This window comes from Sturnira hondurensis, unplaced genomic scaffold (assembly GCF_014824575.4).
Source record: "Sturnira hondurensis isolate 20B ecotype Veracruz unplaced genomic scaffold, ASM1482457v3 Scaffold0008640, whole genome shotgun sequence".
Lineage (NCBI taxonomy): Eukaryota > Metazoa > Chordata > Mammalia > Chiroptera > Phyllostomidae > Sturnira > Sturnira hondurensis.
The window spans coordinates 6,130,182-6,147,092 of NW_028081271.1; the positions used below are offsets into that span (position 1 = coordinate 6,130,182).

At 45.1% G+C, this 16,911-nt stretch overlaps 1 protein-coding gene across 16 annotated transcripts in view; it reads right to left on the reverse strand.

Moving 5' to 3' along the window:
- The window catches only part of SORBS2 (sorbin and SH3 domain containing 2), a 184,609-nt gene that overhangs the window by 44,368 nt on the left and 123,330 nt on the right, over window positions 1-16,911 (reverse strand). For 8 of the 16 annotated variants that reach the window (XM_037055195.1, XM_037055196.1, XM_037055199.1 and 5 more), the window contains 6 exons: window positions 14,559-14,625; window positions 13,852-13,896; window positions 11,242-11,431; window positions 8,890-9,004; window positions 2,017-2,175; window positions 1,247-1,330 (listed from right to left, as the gene is read on the reverse strand). In XM_037055195.1, the coding sequence (XP_036911090.1) occupies window positions 1,247-1,330; window positions 2,017-2,175; window positions 8,890-9,004; window positions 11,242-11,431; window positions 13,852-13,896; window positions 14,559-14,625 (660 nt within the window). The remainder of the gene's footprint in view (window positions 1-1,246; window positions 1,331-2,016; window positions 2,176-8,889; window positions 9,005-11,241; window positions 11,432-13,851; window positions 13,897-14,558; window positions 14,626-16,911) is intronic. The other 8 variants (XM_037055213.1, XM_037055205.1, XM_037055209.1 and 5 more) reach the window with 5 other exon arrangements.

Consider the following 16,911-nt stretch of genomic DNA (forward strand, 5'->3'; position numbering starts at 1 on the left):
ATGATCGTAGAAAAACGTGGGTGATTCAGGCTCAGGATGGAAATTGGTAGAGTCCCTACAAGCTGCCTAATCGACAACAACCATACAGGTAAAACAAAGGTGAGGAATTCGTTTTCTCTGAAATAAATAAAATATATGTAGGTGACGATTTGGGTGCAGGTGAGAAAAAACGGGAGAAAATAGTCTTCCTATCAGACATAGAAAGTCTAGGCAAATTCTTGGGTTTATATTTATTTACAGTCACTCTTGGTCCAGTTCAGTACGATAATGACCCTCACCGAGTCTCCTTTGCGTTTTAATGGGTAGAAGGGATTACTGTAACCACCCAGTGGGAAAATGCGGTTTAGTGTGTGAGCATATAAATCAGTCTATGAGAGGGCAAGAGAATGATCATACTCGCTGATGTTTAATAAAATTCTGTGCAGTGTAATAACAGTCAGTGTGTCCTTGGAGAGTTTAAAATTCAGAAACACCAGTAAAATATTTAAAAAAATGTAACGGGCACCCTGCAGACAGACGGCTGTCGGTGGATAGAGTTTCCCAATAAAACCTCAGTCTATAAAGGAATTCGTTACTTGAGGCCTGGGTTGACTCTTTATGCCAAATAGACTGAGTGATTCTGGTAAGGCCCACCTTTGGTGGCGGTTTGGTGACTTTCAGTAGCAACTAGAGATCAAGACCCACAGAGTTTCCTTATTTCCCCCCTTCCCGTATACCCCTAAGGTGTTTTAAACAAGGTGTTTTAGAGTGGGAATATTCTGGTAGTGTGTTATAGTGGAAATTGCCCGGAGGTTTTGTGTCTGTTTGGTGGGAGTGGGCTTAACATCTGGTTTCATCTCATTAGAGGGGCATGGTGAGGACTCTCTGACCACAGACCCAGCGGCCCACAGGCACTTAGGGCGTCTTCAGCCATCAGGAGCTGTGGCGATAGTAATTATAGTTGTTACAAATGTCACAGTGCTCTTCTGAGTGAACTAGACCAAAATGGACTGTAAACAAACACAGATCTATAAATCTGTCACTTTGGATTCGCACAGATGTACAGTAATCCCAGTGCATGGACGTGTGGTAAAGAAAAGCAATGTGGCAGGTGTCCACTTCCTCCAGAAGCGACTGTGGGCTAAGCTGCTCCAGATTTGTGTATCTAAGTACACGCTCGATGCCTCTCTCTTCTGATCATGATGTGTTTTGTAAGTCAAACAACATTCCCCTAATTTTCTTACAGTAAGGGTCTAGCCTCACTTACCGGGCGTCCAAACTCCAGTTCTGAAAAGAATTTATACCAGGGCTCATTTTCTAAGTCTATGTCATCTGGACGTATGCGGTCAGGCTGGATGGAGCAGACAGGAAGGAAAAGGGGAGGAAAAGGCACACTGAGAGGAGGGAGGGAGGTGGCCTGCGGGGATGAGATGCCCGTACTCACAGGCCCGCAGGTACCCCTCTTATCCCACAGCCTCAGGCGCCCAGAGCCCCGGGAGCACTGCAAAAGGAGCAAAATCAGGAGTGCAGAGGAGCTTCGAGGGCATCCCTTAGGCCCCTGTTTGTCTCCACCATTTCTGCTCTTTCTCCTTAGCTTGAGGCAGTGACCCTGCAGAACGGTCTATGACAGCGAGAAAGGGTGCCAGCAGCCCACCAGAGCATTAAAGCAGGCTCCACTCGGGCCTCATGGAGGACTTCTGGGTGGCCGCCACCCTGTGCTGGTCTCACCAGTTCCAACACGTGAGTCTGCTGTGGTGCTCAGACCGGTCATTCAGGTGCAGGCAGGCAGGTGGCCAGGCCGGGAGGCAGGAGCAGGGGAAGGTGGGGAAGGGTGGGGGGGGAGTGAGAGGTGCTAGGGGGCTGTTAGGGGTCCCCTGGAATGAAGAGCCTGGGGTCTGGGCAGGAAGAAGAGGGCCAGCGAGGCGGGGTAGAGGTGAGTAGCCAGCCTCTTAGGGTCCCAGCCTCCAGAGAACAAGGACCGCACCTGACCTTCCCGACAGACGGGTGTTAGGGATGGGAGAGAAGGAAGGAGCTCACCCAGATGGGAGAGAGAGCCGGGGTGCTCGGGCCTGGTGTGGGGAGCCCACTCCTGGGTGGAGGGGAAGGGCTACCAGCGACTTCTCCATGTGGTGACATAGAAATAGGCTTCCGGCCTGGGTCCCTTGGAACAGGTGTCGGAGTTGTTGGGACAGGGGGCTGTAAGAGAGGGGGGAGGAGAAGCTGACTCATGACGTGGAGGCTCTTGGGAGGATGGCGGGGACACAGGGGCAGCCCTAGGCAGACACGAAGGTCCGTGGGGGATTGCTCGGGAGGTCGGGACCAGCGAAAGAAAGGATGTGAAGACAAGGAGCCTCCCAGAAAGTGAAGGACGATCACGTTTTAGGAGAGATCCCAGATGTCACCTTTTCCTATCTACTTGCAGCTACCGAAATGGATGTGAATGGGGGTTGGTTGGTTAGGGTCGGGGCGGGGAGGGCGACAGAGAGAATCCTGCCCTGGTTTGGTTGACAGTCGAATTTAGAGCGAAAGCCAACTTTTACAATTGACTTGCTCCCCTTCAGTCGTTTCTGAATATTGTATTGAAGATAGGAAAACTCAGAGTAGTAACATAAACAGTTTGAAAAAATACACACAATTACTTCAGTAAGAGAAAAAAGTCACAGAGCATTTACTTTACCCAACCTTACGTAGTGTTTCCGATGATTCATGCCTGACCGGATAGGTTTGGGCTGTTGATTTTCTATTAAAATGGATGCTGAAGGTTCTACATAAAGGTTACTTCCTTGATAATTATTAATGGCACTAGTTAAACAAGGCACAGTTGGACAGCAGTATTTGGAGTCAGAAGAAAACCCCTTCAGCTCCCTAAAAGCCATTCCCCTGGGGCCAGGAGAGGGCGTATCTGTGTGAGACTGGGTGCTTGGAGATAGTCTATATTCAAAGAGCACCTAGCTTGTCGAAGTGTTTTATTGATTTTTTGCAATAGTGTTGTTAATAATTTATAGTCTGTATTTATTAGTCAATTGTACCCAAATTATTTTTAGAGATGTGCTTTTTATTTCAATATTTTGTAATAGGAGGTTGTATGGGGAGCTGTAGACAGTGATAGAAAAATTGAGATGTCAGAGCAGAACACGGGAAGGATCTGAGTTACCCGTCGTGTGTAGCGACTGCCGTGATGAAAGCTGTGTGGTGACCCCGGGAAACATTCAGGACGGGGCGTCAGTGATGCAGATGGGATGTGACCCTGTGCTCACACAGCAGTTTGCACCACTGTGGGCACAGGGGCCACAGAGCCTGTGGCTGGTGGAGCTCCGTGAGAAAGCACACGCATGTGAACAGCTGCAGCATAGACGAGTTTCACTAACTAATGCTGCTGGGGCTGATTTTTACGGCAAGTAACACTCGAGAGAACTTCTCAGTAAGTTTTGTTCTGTCTACAGAGGCCTAGTAATTCTTCCCCAGAAAAAACAAAACATTAGGTTTTTCAAGTTGCATTGTTTCTAATGTTATATATGTTAGGAACATGATTAATTCTTGGTTTTATGATCTCTGCTTTCAAGCACCGTTTTTGTTTGGCTAAAGGGAGATAGAAATTTCTCTTAGAGGAAACAAATTTGCTTTCAAAACTTTGAACAGCAGAGGGCAGCACATGTACTAAACAAATACCTGCATTTAACCGTGGGTACCACTCCGCTTTGACTGCCACCTGAAGAAACTACATAAAGATGGACATACCAAATCCTGATAGACAGAAATATATTTCTATTATACAACATGGAATGGGGGGCATAATACCTACCACCCTGTACTCTACCAACAGTAATCTTCCATGCATTATGATTTTATAGATTAAAAATTCAGTTTATAGTCACAATGGCCAGCTATCCGGGTTCCATGCCAGTAGGAAATAAAGGAAACACCCCAAACGATGACAACTGGTAACTATCTAGAACTTCGGAATGTAAAGGAAGGCACACCCGTAAAGAAGAGCCTTTATGGGAAAGGAACGGTCTGCGGCAGGACGGGAATGTTCTATTTGCCCGGCTGACCTTCTGCACCCCGTTAGGCAGGCGACAGTTAACTGTGCTGTGTAGCAACCCAGACTCCCCTGCCTAGGTACAGGGAGGCCTCACCGGTCAGGGATGCACATGCCCCACAGCCTCGCTAAACCAACACTTCCCACCTGTAACTTGAAAGCTGTATGACATGCACATTCACACTCAGAAACTCACCCAGGAAGGTCCATTTGCTCTATTGACTTGCTCACTAAAGGCACCGCAAGAGCAAAGATACTGTTGCCTATCTTTCTAACCTCCCTTGTTTTCGCTTTTCCCATTTGGAAACATCTAGCAAACCTGCGCTTAAAACAAAAGTTGCATCGTTCACTGCAGGAAGAAGTGCTTACGAAAGTCTAAAATGCCAAATCACTCCTGACTCTTCCGTCAAGGCAACCCCGGGGCGAGAGGTTCTTAAAGTTTTTATGTTTTCTCTGGCTTAAATGCATTGAGTTGCTTTTCAGGTTAAAAAGATTCCACTGTTCCCAGGGTGCTCATTGCCAGCATATAATCTCTATAGGCTGTTCAAATAAGAAGTGTCAGCACGATGTGGTTCTTTAAATTTTATGCTCATTGAATTTTAGAATTTTAGAATTTAATGAGCACAGAAGCTTTAGATTGGCACTGGCTACTGTGCTTTATACTTACTGAGTTTCCACAATAAACACTATACATGTGGTTAGCTGGGTGATTCCTTATGGCTTAAGCCATTGGATGAAACCTCCGACATTTTTGGAGTTTCAGCTTTGAACGAGTATCTTCACTGAGGAAGAAGCAGCAGTTCGCTGAGGGTTTAATTGCGTTTCAATGCTACAGTGTTTCCAGCGATTATTCCTTTCCCCTTTAGTTGTCTCATAGAAAGGTAACATCTTCATATTACTTCTGTTTTTATCGAGCCTAGAGAGGTCTTAAATAAGTGTTTCATTTAAATGCATTTTGTTTTAATTGGCTCACGTGCAAACATATCCAATCCAGTTGGGAAAAAGTTTCTGTTGAGGTGATCCCAGGGGGAGGGTTTGTGTGATTGCCTCCTGGGATAAACTGAGGTCTAAGTCAGTTGGGGGTAGATTCCTGGTGATGGCAGAGTGCTTTCTGAGGTCAAACATTAGGCCCATTTAATCAGCATTTCTAAACTTACAGTCAAATGCATATCTGTGCACTTTAAAAAACTGCATTCACTTTTACTTTCATGGTAAAGAATGAAAATGCATATTCCAGGTATTTCTAAGGAAGAAGGGGATCCTTTTGGCCAGAGCAGGACTTTCATTTAGGGACAAGGACAGGGAGTCAGTCTCACCAACTTTACCCACTCACGGCAAGGGTAAAACCTATACTCATTCATTCATTCTCGTATTAATCAAGAAATATTTGCTTAACACCTTCCACATGCTAGGCAATGTGCAAGGTGCTGTGGATACAGCTGGTACACCAGCCGTGGTCCCTGCCTTCAAGGAAGTTGAAGTCCAGTGAGGGACACAGACATGAGGACGTTACAGTTCAGCGTGGTGACAGCAGGGGGTGCTCTATACCTGGAGTTGAAGAGTCAGGAGGGTGTGGGGGTGGTGAGAGGGGAGGAAGTGGTGGAGAGCGCTTCCCTGGTGGAGGGCACAGCCTGCGCAGAGGTCTGGTAGGGAAGGAATCCATAGCTCTCGGTAGAGCCGGAACATAGCTAAGTGAAGGAGTGAGGCAGGAGGAGACATGAGGCTGGAGAGGTCCACGTGGGCCAAACCACAAGCTTTTCTGTAGAATCCCTAAGGGGTTTTGATTTTTGCTGTGAAGATACTTGAGAGGCAGGAGAAAGTTTCGAGCAGGGGAAATGATAACGATGGAAGAATCAGGGAAATGAATCAGTCGCCTGTCATGCGACCAGGGGCAGCAATGCAGCTGAGGACCCACTCAGAGGGGTGCTGGCGGAGTTACCCTGGGGAGCAGGGTTTTCAGATTGTTGGGAGACTGGGTGCTCCCAGATGACATTTGGGGAAACTGGGCAGATGGAGGAGTCATCTAAGAATTGAAAAGGCAACAGAGAATTACCCAGCTGTTTATAATTTACATAGAGTGAACTATGAAAAGAGCAGAGGACCGCTCCCACACCACCTTGGAACGAAAGGACAGGAGCGCGCACTCAGAGCACCTGGGAACCCTTGCCGTCCGCTTGGCTACCATATCACTCTCATGTAGCGAGCCTGCAGCTCACGCTCCACACCTGGTGTGCTCTGGACACTCCAGACGCTCACGGGATCCGCATCAGTGCACAGCCAGTGTTTACAACTATTGTTATTGTGATTGTTGTTGCTATTTTAAAAGTAGGAACTTCAAAGCTTGAACCCCAAGATATGAGCACCACCCTGCGCTCGGCAGCGCCCCCCTTCTTTCTTCTGATGTAAAAGCAATCAGAGTGACTTCAGGGTTGGCAGCAACAACAGCAACACAAAGATAGCAGCCTAGTCCTCTAATAACAACCCTGGCCATAGTGACACAGAGGACTAGCTCAGCTCATTCTGCTAAGACTGGCCCTCGGCAGAACTGTCCCTTAGAAGGGATAAAAGTTTTGGTTCTTCCCATTTCTTCATAAGACAGCCATTCCCATTCCCTCCCACACATCTAGGTCCCTTCCCGTGGCTGTGGAAACTCAGCCATGCCTGATTCTCCAGCTAAACCCATGCTCCAGACCTCACTCTTCTCAGAATAGCTGAGCATCCTGGTCTTGCGTCTTAACTATTCAGAGACCAGGTTTCTGGTTAAACCAATTAAGTGCACTAATTTATTATGGGTTAGCAAATAAACTAAGTTGTACTGAGAAGTAATCAAATAATCAAGCAGATAATGACCACTAGCTAAGTGTGTGTCTACTACTCAGCTAATCCTGGTCATGCAGTGGTATAATTGTGATTAACTGCGCTGGGAATGAGTTGGCCTGGGTGTGTGCCTGGCCCCAACACCCACCAGCAAAGTGACCCTGGGCAAATCTATCTCTTTACCTGTAAAATGGAAGGGCCACATATCTACTTCATAGGTTGCCTGGCTCACTACATGAGATAAGGCACAGATGACTATATACAGGGCCTGGCACATAGTAAGTGCTCAATCAAGACCTACAACTATTGCTATTGTTGTTGCTATTTTAAAAGTAGGAACTTCAAAGCTTGAACCCCAAGATATGAGCAATCTGGGAATTTCAGTTACAATGACAAATGATTCAACCATGAATGAGCTGTTCAGGGGAGAAAGGAAGATTCTTTGGGTGTGCCTGTTTTCGCCATATAGCAGACGGTCTTATTTCCAGAAGTGCAGTTCTGCCCTGCACATCATGAAATGATAGACTCGAAGTTCCTCGAGGTGGAGACGGTATCTTGCTCATTACTGTGTCCCCAGCACCTAATACAATGTCAGGCACACAGTTGGTGCTCAATAACTTTGTCGAATGAGTAAGCAATAGAAATATCCTGATGGGAAAGCTTGTAAAACCAATCCTATTTCCTGATGCCACATCTGTCACAGCTATCAGTATAATATCAACATTCAGTATCCTAAGAGCATCACAAATTGTTGGAACGATCACTAAAGTTTTGGCATGTACATTTAACTATGAGACTCATTATGTTGCATAATCACGCTCCTGTTTTCAACGTTGTGGGACAGTGACATCGCGATTCACTCAGTTCTTATCCTAGAGACCATGACATCCAATCACATCTAGTAAATAAGTTTACGGTGCCCCTCAGTTTTCCTGTTACTCTACCGGAGTTATTTGAAGAAAGGCAGAAAAGGCTTAGAAACATACCATGTATGCTGATGAGATTATAAGGTTTTTGAACATGTTTCTCAAGAACATAACCATAAAAACAGGATTTCAAGAACGAAATCAAGAATGCCCACGCTGGGTGTGGTGTGGCCAGGGTTCCCAGTGAAAGTTCGGGGCTGGCCTTGCGTTAGGGGCGATAGCATCGTTTCCTGGATGCTCTTACAGGAGCTAACCAAGAAAAGGCATGCCTGCTCACTAAAATTCTTTTTAAGGGAAGGCAGGGAGCACATGCAAGTGAGATCAGTTGTTTCTCTGGGAGCAGATTTTGGCAGAGAAGCAGAGGACTTACAGTTTCAACGAGACCCTGAGAGCCCTGACCAAGGAGGAGAAAGGGCACGGGAGGGAGACTGGGGGCCTAAAACAAGGAGGGGGCTAGGAGGGGCCTATGTGTTAAACTGCACTTTGGGGAGCACATGGTTACTTTCCAGCCTATATGTCTTTTTGTTTGCACACGATTAAATAATTGTACAATACTGCAAAGTTAATTAGAATCTTGATCCATTAGATTGACAACCAGTCAGGAAGCTTGAGGCTTGGTAACCTGAGAGAGATTTAATAAGAATCAATTAAAACAACTTGTTATCAAAAAGGCCTTTGGATAATTTCCCCTGAAATTAATTTATTAATATTTCCCCAGAGAAATATTAATAAACCTATATGAAAAGGAACTGCCTGGGTCCCGTTGTAGCAAAGAGGTTAATGAATAGTTTTTCTCATTAGCAATATAGAAAGAAATGCAGTGTTGCATTTATGAGTGTCATTCCTTATTTTTAAAAACAACTCAGGGCTCTGATTGGACACAGCTATAGCTCCACGTAAGTAAGCCCTACTTTTAGCCTGTAAGGCCAATATAGATTAGAGGGACTGAATCTTCAACTCTGAAACCAGATCCACAAATCATAACACCAAATAAACATGATTTCTAAATAATGCCAAATAAATAAGTTACCTTTGTGACAAAAATTGGTAAATGATATGACATTCAGGTTTATGCAAGAACCCAGGAAGCCTAGGGAATTGGCATTCTGTTTCGCGACAAGTGCTTACTGGTCTTTCATGCTGCAGAATCGATGATTTCCCGGGTTCATACTCAAAAATACTTCTTGGCTCAGAACGGAATTTTCTTGTGTCGACTTTTCTGTCTGGAGGGTCCCAGTCGTGCCTGGAAATAACCAACCAATTACTCATGACAATAATTCTCTATGTTTAGACAGTTGTGTGTAACTGCTCGCTGTTTCCAAAGCTAATTTTAGTACAGATTAAACAAAAAAAGTTTCACAGGTTGAAAAGCCGATCTGACCAAAATACTACATTTGACATAAGAGAGTGGATGAAAGTCATTTCTCTTATTTCATATTATGTTTTCCTCTTTTTTTCATACAGCGATTTCCCCCCCTTCGGACCAAACACTCACACAGGGGATTTGTGGCTAGACAGCCTGTGATCTGCTTCGTAAACGCTCGGGTCCCACACAAAGGCAGCTGGGTATGTCTGTGTTTCGAGTGAGTGGCGCTTATGCTCCATGAAGTTACGTGAGTTTATCCTGCCACTCTGACCGGGCATCCTTGACTCAAAGTGACAGGGAGTCGTGCACATGCCACGTTTGATCTTGTTCATCTCGCAGATGGCATCAGGGTGTGTGAGAAGTACTCAAGTATCACTTGGGTTACCGTCCGTAGGAGCAAACCGTGGGGATGGGCGACCCTCCATTGGCGCTGCTTTTGAAGAACGAGAGTTATAGGAGATTGGGCAACCAGTTCTCTCCTGAGCTGATGTCCTTCAAGAAGTGGTCACAGAAGGACTCCAAAAGTAGAGCTTTTTAGGTAGCGTTTGGGGGCTAAAGAAAGCGTCCTAAGTGGGGGGTTGCTTTTGAGAAAGCAGGATGGATTTTCTGACTATAGTTGGGGTCAATTCTGACCCATGGAATGGGTGTAATTTTACTCCCTGGTGAGTTGGAAATAGAAGTTTCCTAGGCAACCAAAGCATTAGGGGCAAGGACTGGCTTTCTCGTCTATTGAGGAGTAACATGGAGAAAAGGTGTGCTGAGCACTGCACAAGACAGTGCATGTGAAAGCCATCTAGAAATTGTTAAGAAGTTAGCGTATTTCTTAACAAGAGATTTTATTTTTATGAAACACATAGAGCAAATAATACATTGAAATCTAAGTCAAGTTTGGTTATTTTTTAAGGCAGATACACCATTTATGTGCAGACAATCATTTCTAGCCAAATTTGACAGATGTCAAATTTAAGGCATCACAGTTGTCAACATATACTCCCCCATGATAAGATTGGTACTAAAATGAGAATCTTCTCACATATACTTTGTGTCCATTTTCATGGGTTTCGAATAAAACATATCTCATTGAGTTGTTCTCCGAATTAAATGATATAACAGGGGGAAAATGCTTCACCTAGTGCTTGGCTCACAGCAAACTCTCAGTAAAGGTTACCTATAAGTAGGATCGTCAGTCATCATCCTTTTTAAGTGGCACAATACAAGTGTGCTTATTTTTCTGAGAATAGTTTCTACAAAAATATTTCAGTGGGGAAATGAAAATTACTATCATCTCTAAACACTGATGGAAATGAGTCAACTGTAGACACTTATTAACTAATGCCTTATTTATAACTTATGAATAACCTGCCTGCTTTCAAAAAGATATTTTTGTGTATCAGAGGGGAATTTGAACTTATTAACAGGTCTAACACTTCAAACCTGAGGAAACTGAAAATTAACTGCATAATCTCTGATGTCAAAGAAAGCATGTTGATGATTTCCATTTATTTGTCTTCTTGGACGCATTTATTGATCACAAAGCAGAGGTTGTGCTCATGTTACATCAGGTCTAACTCAGGTCACTACAATCCTATGAACCAACCTGGCTATCTAATCTCGATATAATCTCAGTAGAGGAAAGGGTATACTATAATCTCAATACATGGGGTGTGTAATGACTAATAAGATTNATAACCTGCCTGCTTTCAAAAAGATATTTTTGTGTATCAGAGGGGAATTTGAACTTATTAACAGGTCTAACACTTCAAACCTGAGGAAACTGAAAATTAACTGCATAATCTCTGATGTCAAAGAAAGCATGTCGATGATTTCCATTTATTTGTCTTCTTGGACGCATTTATTGATCACAAAGCAGAGGTTGTGCTCATGTTACATCAGGCTTAACTCAGGTCACTACAATCCTATGAACCAACCTGGCTATCTAATCTCGATATAATCTCAGTAGAGGAAAGGGTATACTATAATCTCAATACATGGCGTGTGTAATGACTAATAAGATTATACACCTAGTAGGTCCACCAGTTCTTCCATTGAAGACCCTGTGCTTCCTTCCTTATACTGTTCTAAGTATAGGCCCCTTTGTGGGGGAACTCACTCACTTTTCTGTTGAAGACCGATCCCTTGGTCGAAGCGGTGGGACTGGAGGAGGAACCTGTGGGGGTGGGGCGGGGGCGGCCATGTCCTTCGGGACCTCGGTGCCGTTGTCCGAGTGGCTTTTGGAGAGGGGCCTGTAGGTCTGGGTCTTCGCAGCCGGATGTGACTGAGCGCTGTAGGGCGAGTTGTACAGGCCTGTCTCGAAACATGACACAGCAGAACAAAACAGGAGCAGATGGCATTTTAAAAGTGCGTTCAATTATTTGTAACCCACACAATATCCCGTGATTTTGCCACAATTAATAATCAACGAGCATATTCACAATGCATGCACTGGGCAGTATGATCTTTATTAATATATTAATACCATTAATTTATTGAGCTTTATTAACAGATTAATTTGTTATTACTGTATTCTACACACAAGCATTGATTATAGCAAATCTTTGTCAATTACTTTAGAATTAGTAGTAATTCAGACTAGTACGAGGAATAACTTACAGTTATTCAGCAAGCTTTTTTCCTGGATAACATAAACTAACGACATAGTTTAGATTTCAGAGGAGGATTAAAAATACTTAACAGAACCATTGCCAGATGTCTTCTGTTACTTTAAAAGCTCTGACTTACACATGATCATGGACATGTTAATTGCAATCAAACAAAATACCGAGCAAGTTATATACGTGCTGTGCAAGGCTTTAGGAAACAGAATCCCTTAATAAGCTCATAGCGCATGTGGGATATGATACACAAATAGAACTGTGATTGAACATAGTTGGCAAAGGCCAAATGGAGAAAGTATACACTAAGGATGAAAGAATTTTGGAAGACAGGGGATTGGTCAGAAAACACACTGTGGAACCTGAGGCACTGGAGTGGGCCCGGAAGAGGGCAGCAGAGATGGCATAGACACAAAAAAGAGGCAGCGGGAGCAAGTCAGACAGACCACAGTGGGAGGAGGGGTTAGAAGGAAGGGAAGAGACAGGTCGTAGCTGCTTTGCCTACTGACTAAATGGTAAAACTCTCTCTAAAGAGCTCTGCAAGCTTGGATATAAGTATGTGACTTACTAATTACTAATGGATACAAAACATCAGTACTAAAAAGCAATGACAGACAGAAAGACTCGGTGTCTGTGCTTATTGTTTTGCCTGGACTCCGCAGTCCGGCTTCAGCTGTCGGGCTTGGTAAAGGCAGGGCCACAGGCCCCTCCCTGATGGAGTTGCTGAGGCACAGTGCACCTCACCAAACCAGACTTAACTACGGTTGAGACCTCGCCTTGGAAATGGAATCCTCAACCAGTCCATCAGGAGTCGCCTGGCCAGCACTAGTCAGGTCATCTGCTGGGCAGGCTCCTGCCGCCCCCTCAGGGAGAGTCGCCTCAGTAAGCGATCCGCCTGTTCACCTCGTAGGACTCCCGTGTCCTACCCCCTTCTGCCTGTAAAGTCCTTCATTTCACGGAGCTCCTCTCTCTGCCAGGGGGATGCTGCCCGAGTCCCGAATCATCCACCAAAGCCAATGAGATCTTTCAAATTTCCTCAGTTGAATTTTGTCTCTAACAAGCTGAGTCCGGAGTCCTTGTGGCCGGGAGTGCAAGTTAAGGACACACCTTAGTGGGTCCCCGCTATCAAGTGGAATATCGGGGCCAGAAAACCACAGGTCTAGTTACTGCTAAGCGTGTTCTGTTCATTTCTGTTGTTGTCACTCTGTTGTGTTCGCTTTCCCTCTGTTTGTCTTTGGACAACACTAGCTGGATCTCGAAGAGGTCAGGGGCCTGTGGGCTGGGCTTCAGGTGTCCCAGAGGGGAGACCCTCCTGCAGTCCCGAGCCAGGCTGGAAAGGGGACCCCAGGTGAGGCTGCTGGTGTGTAAGGGGAGGGGAGACCGACCCACCGAGCCTGCTCCAGAGAAAGAAAAAGCAGACATCACGTAGCGGTCCAGAGCCTGAGGCTGTGCAGGGTCAGGAGCCCTGTGTGGGACCCCCTGATGTGACATTAGGAGCAAGTGATGACGAGAAACATTTTTAAGGGGTTCCCTCACTTTAGCCTGTCATCATTTCCCAAGATACCAAGACACTCTGATACAAGTAGAAATGCCCGGAATTGAAGTCGGTCCGTTATGACCATTGGCAACTCTGAGTCAGAACAGTGGCCAGCAAAGTGGGATTTTCAAAGCTCCTTCAATGAATGGCTGCATTCTGGAGCGAAAGCATGGACAAGGTCACGAACACTGTGCCGGACTTGTCTTTTGTGGAGTGTATCCGAAGGGTCTTACGCAATGGTAATCACTCTCTCGGCTGATAAAAGGAGATCTTTATCTCATTTTGTAGCCGGCACAGTATGTTCTTTCAGGCTGGCCTTCACACTTGGGTTAAAGATTCCTGCAGCTGAGAATAAACCGACAGTGGGAACGAATGAGATGGAAGCGTATTAGTTCTCATTTCCAGGAGGAAAGATCAATCCTTGTGTTACGCATGCTCTGAGGAAAACGGGGAGGGGAAAAGCGCCCTCCTCATGGTGGAAACGGGAGACATGCACTCAGAGTGGCGAGAAAGTGACCGCGAAGTTCTCCCAAGCGTGGCAGGGATATGCACTGTGAGCAAGCAACCCGTCCTACCTGCATTATACGCATAAGGAGTATTATACATGTCTGTGCCATCATCTAGAAAACGAAACATAAATATTACGGTGCTACAGATTCCATCACCCCGTCCTAAGAAGACAGCAGAACTTCAGAGACACCACAGAAATTTGTTAGGAGACCCATGCATTGTTTTGTGGCGGGGCCTTTGCAGTGTGACCTGACTTGTCTGTGCCGTGTTTGCTCTGTGGCCTCTTCACAGTGTCCAAGGCCAGTCCCTTTACCTCCCTTCCCCAGGGAGCCTTCTCTTCTGGGTCGCGACTTCGCTTTAGCAAGTGCTTTGACCGTCTCTGTCAACGCCATGAGACTGACCTACGCTTGCTCCATGGATAAGGAGCACACACGGGTGGACGGAGGGATGGTGAGTGTGTGCGCAGCAGCGCGCCATGCTGGTCCAGACCGTGGGAAAGGGAGGATGAAGCAAAGACACCAGAGCGCCTGGCACCTCTTCAGGGTCCTCTCCTAAGAGGCTCCATGGCAGATCAGGGGTGAGGAAGGAGCAGAGGGGGCTGTGATTTGAGGGGTGATATGAGGAGGTGTGTTCGAAAGAAGGAGTGGGAGCCAGGCAGTGTGCTAGGGTCAAGGCAGTTTGCTTGGCATTTGGGGTGACGCCGCACTGTGCGAAAGGGGAGGATACAGACACGCCCTTCAACCCGCGGGCCCGACCCGAGCGCCATACGCACCAGGCTTGTGCACCATGTGGATCTGCTTGAACATCGTCTTGTACCAGTCCTTCGGTCTGTCAACTGTCTGCGGGAGAGGGTGTCGCAGTTACAGGGCGGCTTCCCGGCAGCCGGCGCTTCCGAAAGCTGGGTTTTCTGTATCCCATCTGTCTATTCATTTACTTTCATTACGACTTACGGCACTTCATCTTAATTTCTGTTCAAGTACAGTTTTCTGCCTTCCCCCTATCCCAGCCCTCCCCCAGCCCTCCCCCTCCTTGCTCCCATTTCCCCGTCGTTATTGTCCAGGTGTCCTTTATACTTGTTCCTGTATGTCATCTTTTCAAATAGTTAATTTCTGCTCTATGATAACAAGTCTCTTTCATGATGGCAATGCTAGGCATTTGTCCCCGTGTGCATGTGGTGTGTACATATATTGCCCCCTTTTTGAGTCAAGGGTGGATTGGAACATTATATATGCTATGGCCTTATTTTACCCAAATCATAGTTTGCCCAGCACTAGACAGTTAAAATTTGCACAAACATATTTATATAAAATTCACTGAATAAAGGTTATAGTGTTACAATCGTGTGCGTCACTCCTTTTGGTGATAATTATTATTCTCCTTAAAATGTTTTTGGTGAGTGTTCTGTTTATGACATTATTTTTTTGACTCGAACTGGGTTTAGGTTGCCTTAGACTGAGAGAAATAAAAAGCTGGTGTTTTCTAGTCTAAGTCACTAAAACATCAAAGTAGTGAAACAACCCAGGGTCTGAGAGCAAAACTAAAAATGTAGATATTGCTTCAAAAATTGTTTAATCTGGTAATAGCCAAATTTAGCCAACCATTTGCTTCGCTAAATCATAAATTCCTTGAGAGTAGAAGCTTCCCCAAATGCAGCCCAGGCTTTGACATGATAGAAACCGTGGGCTGTAGTGGGAAGACAAGGTTAATGTCACATCAACCTAGATTCAAATCTTGGCTCCCTTTATTACTGTTTCCTAGCAATACGAACTTGGATAACTTAGGTAACCTCTCCCACCTTATGTCAGGGAGCAGTTCCACATTATGGAGTTGTCATGGCAACTGAATGAGTTGAGGTACACAGAAGGTCTAGGACCAAGCCTACAGTATAAGAAATGGCCAATAAATAACAACCACAGGGGAAATATGGATGGAATAAAAGAATGAATGAATCCAGGTTATCGGATGGAAGTCGTCTACAATATTGTGTACCTGTGAAGGTAGACAGACACCCTTATGGTCATAATTGAAGATTTTTCTTGGCAAGATCTTTATCTCAACATTTCTAGAGCTGCAATAGTTGGCAAGAAGCTCAACTATTCTGTGTACACTAACTAAATGTACCAGATTTTCCGAGATGATTCTCTTGACGCAAAATATTCTGTTAGGACTGCCACAAAAATATTCTTACATTTGTTAGGCTGAACTTTGGATGCCATTTTCTAGCCTAATTTTTCTCTCAGAAATGTGGTCCTTGCATTTCTCACCTAGACACTGAGGGTTCTGTGCTATATCTAACTACTTTGGGGTCTAGGAATCTATGATTCTGGTAATGACCACAAATATAAATTAAGATTAAGGGCTACTTTGTTGCAAATTACCTCTTCATTTGTTCCATGCTCTTCCTACAATGGAAAAATTGAAGGGATTGTTGAGCGACCTTATATTCAGATGGTGGGAGCTGGTGGGTACAGTAGTAATGCAGGAGTCTGGCTATTATTGGCTGATTTTTAAGAGACACTTATTTTCCTAAAAGACAGACTTCTCTTTCATTAAGCTTTATTTCCTGTGCAGTGTTCAGTGACAGAAAAGAGACACAGCCTCGAGCAGAAATGTGTCCAACCATACCTGGACACAACCAAAGGCAATGAGGATGCCTAGTGAGTAAGTCACATCCCTGTATATGGCAATGCATCCTGCCAGACAGGCGTTTTTTTCTTCCTCTGCTGGAGGGCACGTATTGGGCAGGACCTCAGTCTTGCCATCTGCTCGCTTTATATGGTGAGCACAGAGATGCCAGAAATGCCCCGTCAGTTGGCACAGGGGACCATGAAACTGGTAAAAGGTTACAAAAACTCTGTGTCCCATTCTAAAAGGAGTCCTTTGCACATTTAGAGTTCCTTTGATACATGCCAACGTGGAGACTGTTATGGCTAATACTGGGATTAAGTAAACAGAAGTCTACTCAAATTTGAAGATGTTTACTTTTGTATATGCCCTTCAGAAATTATCTCGCATGGATGCTAACTACTAGGAATTCACTACTCAGTTGTTGTCTATAACCTTGGCTGAACATACCTGGATTTTTATATCCCTACGGTTTACAGAACATCAGAACTCCACGGTGA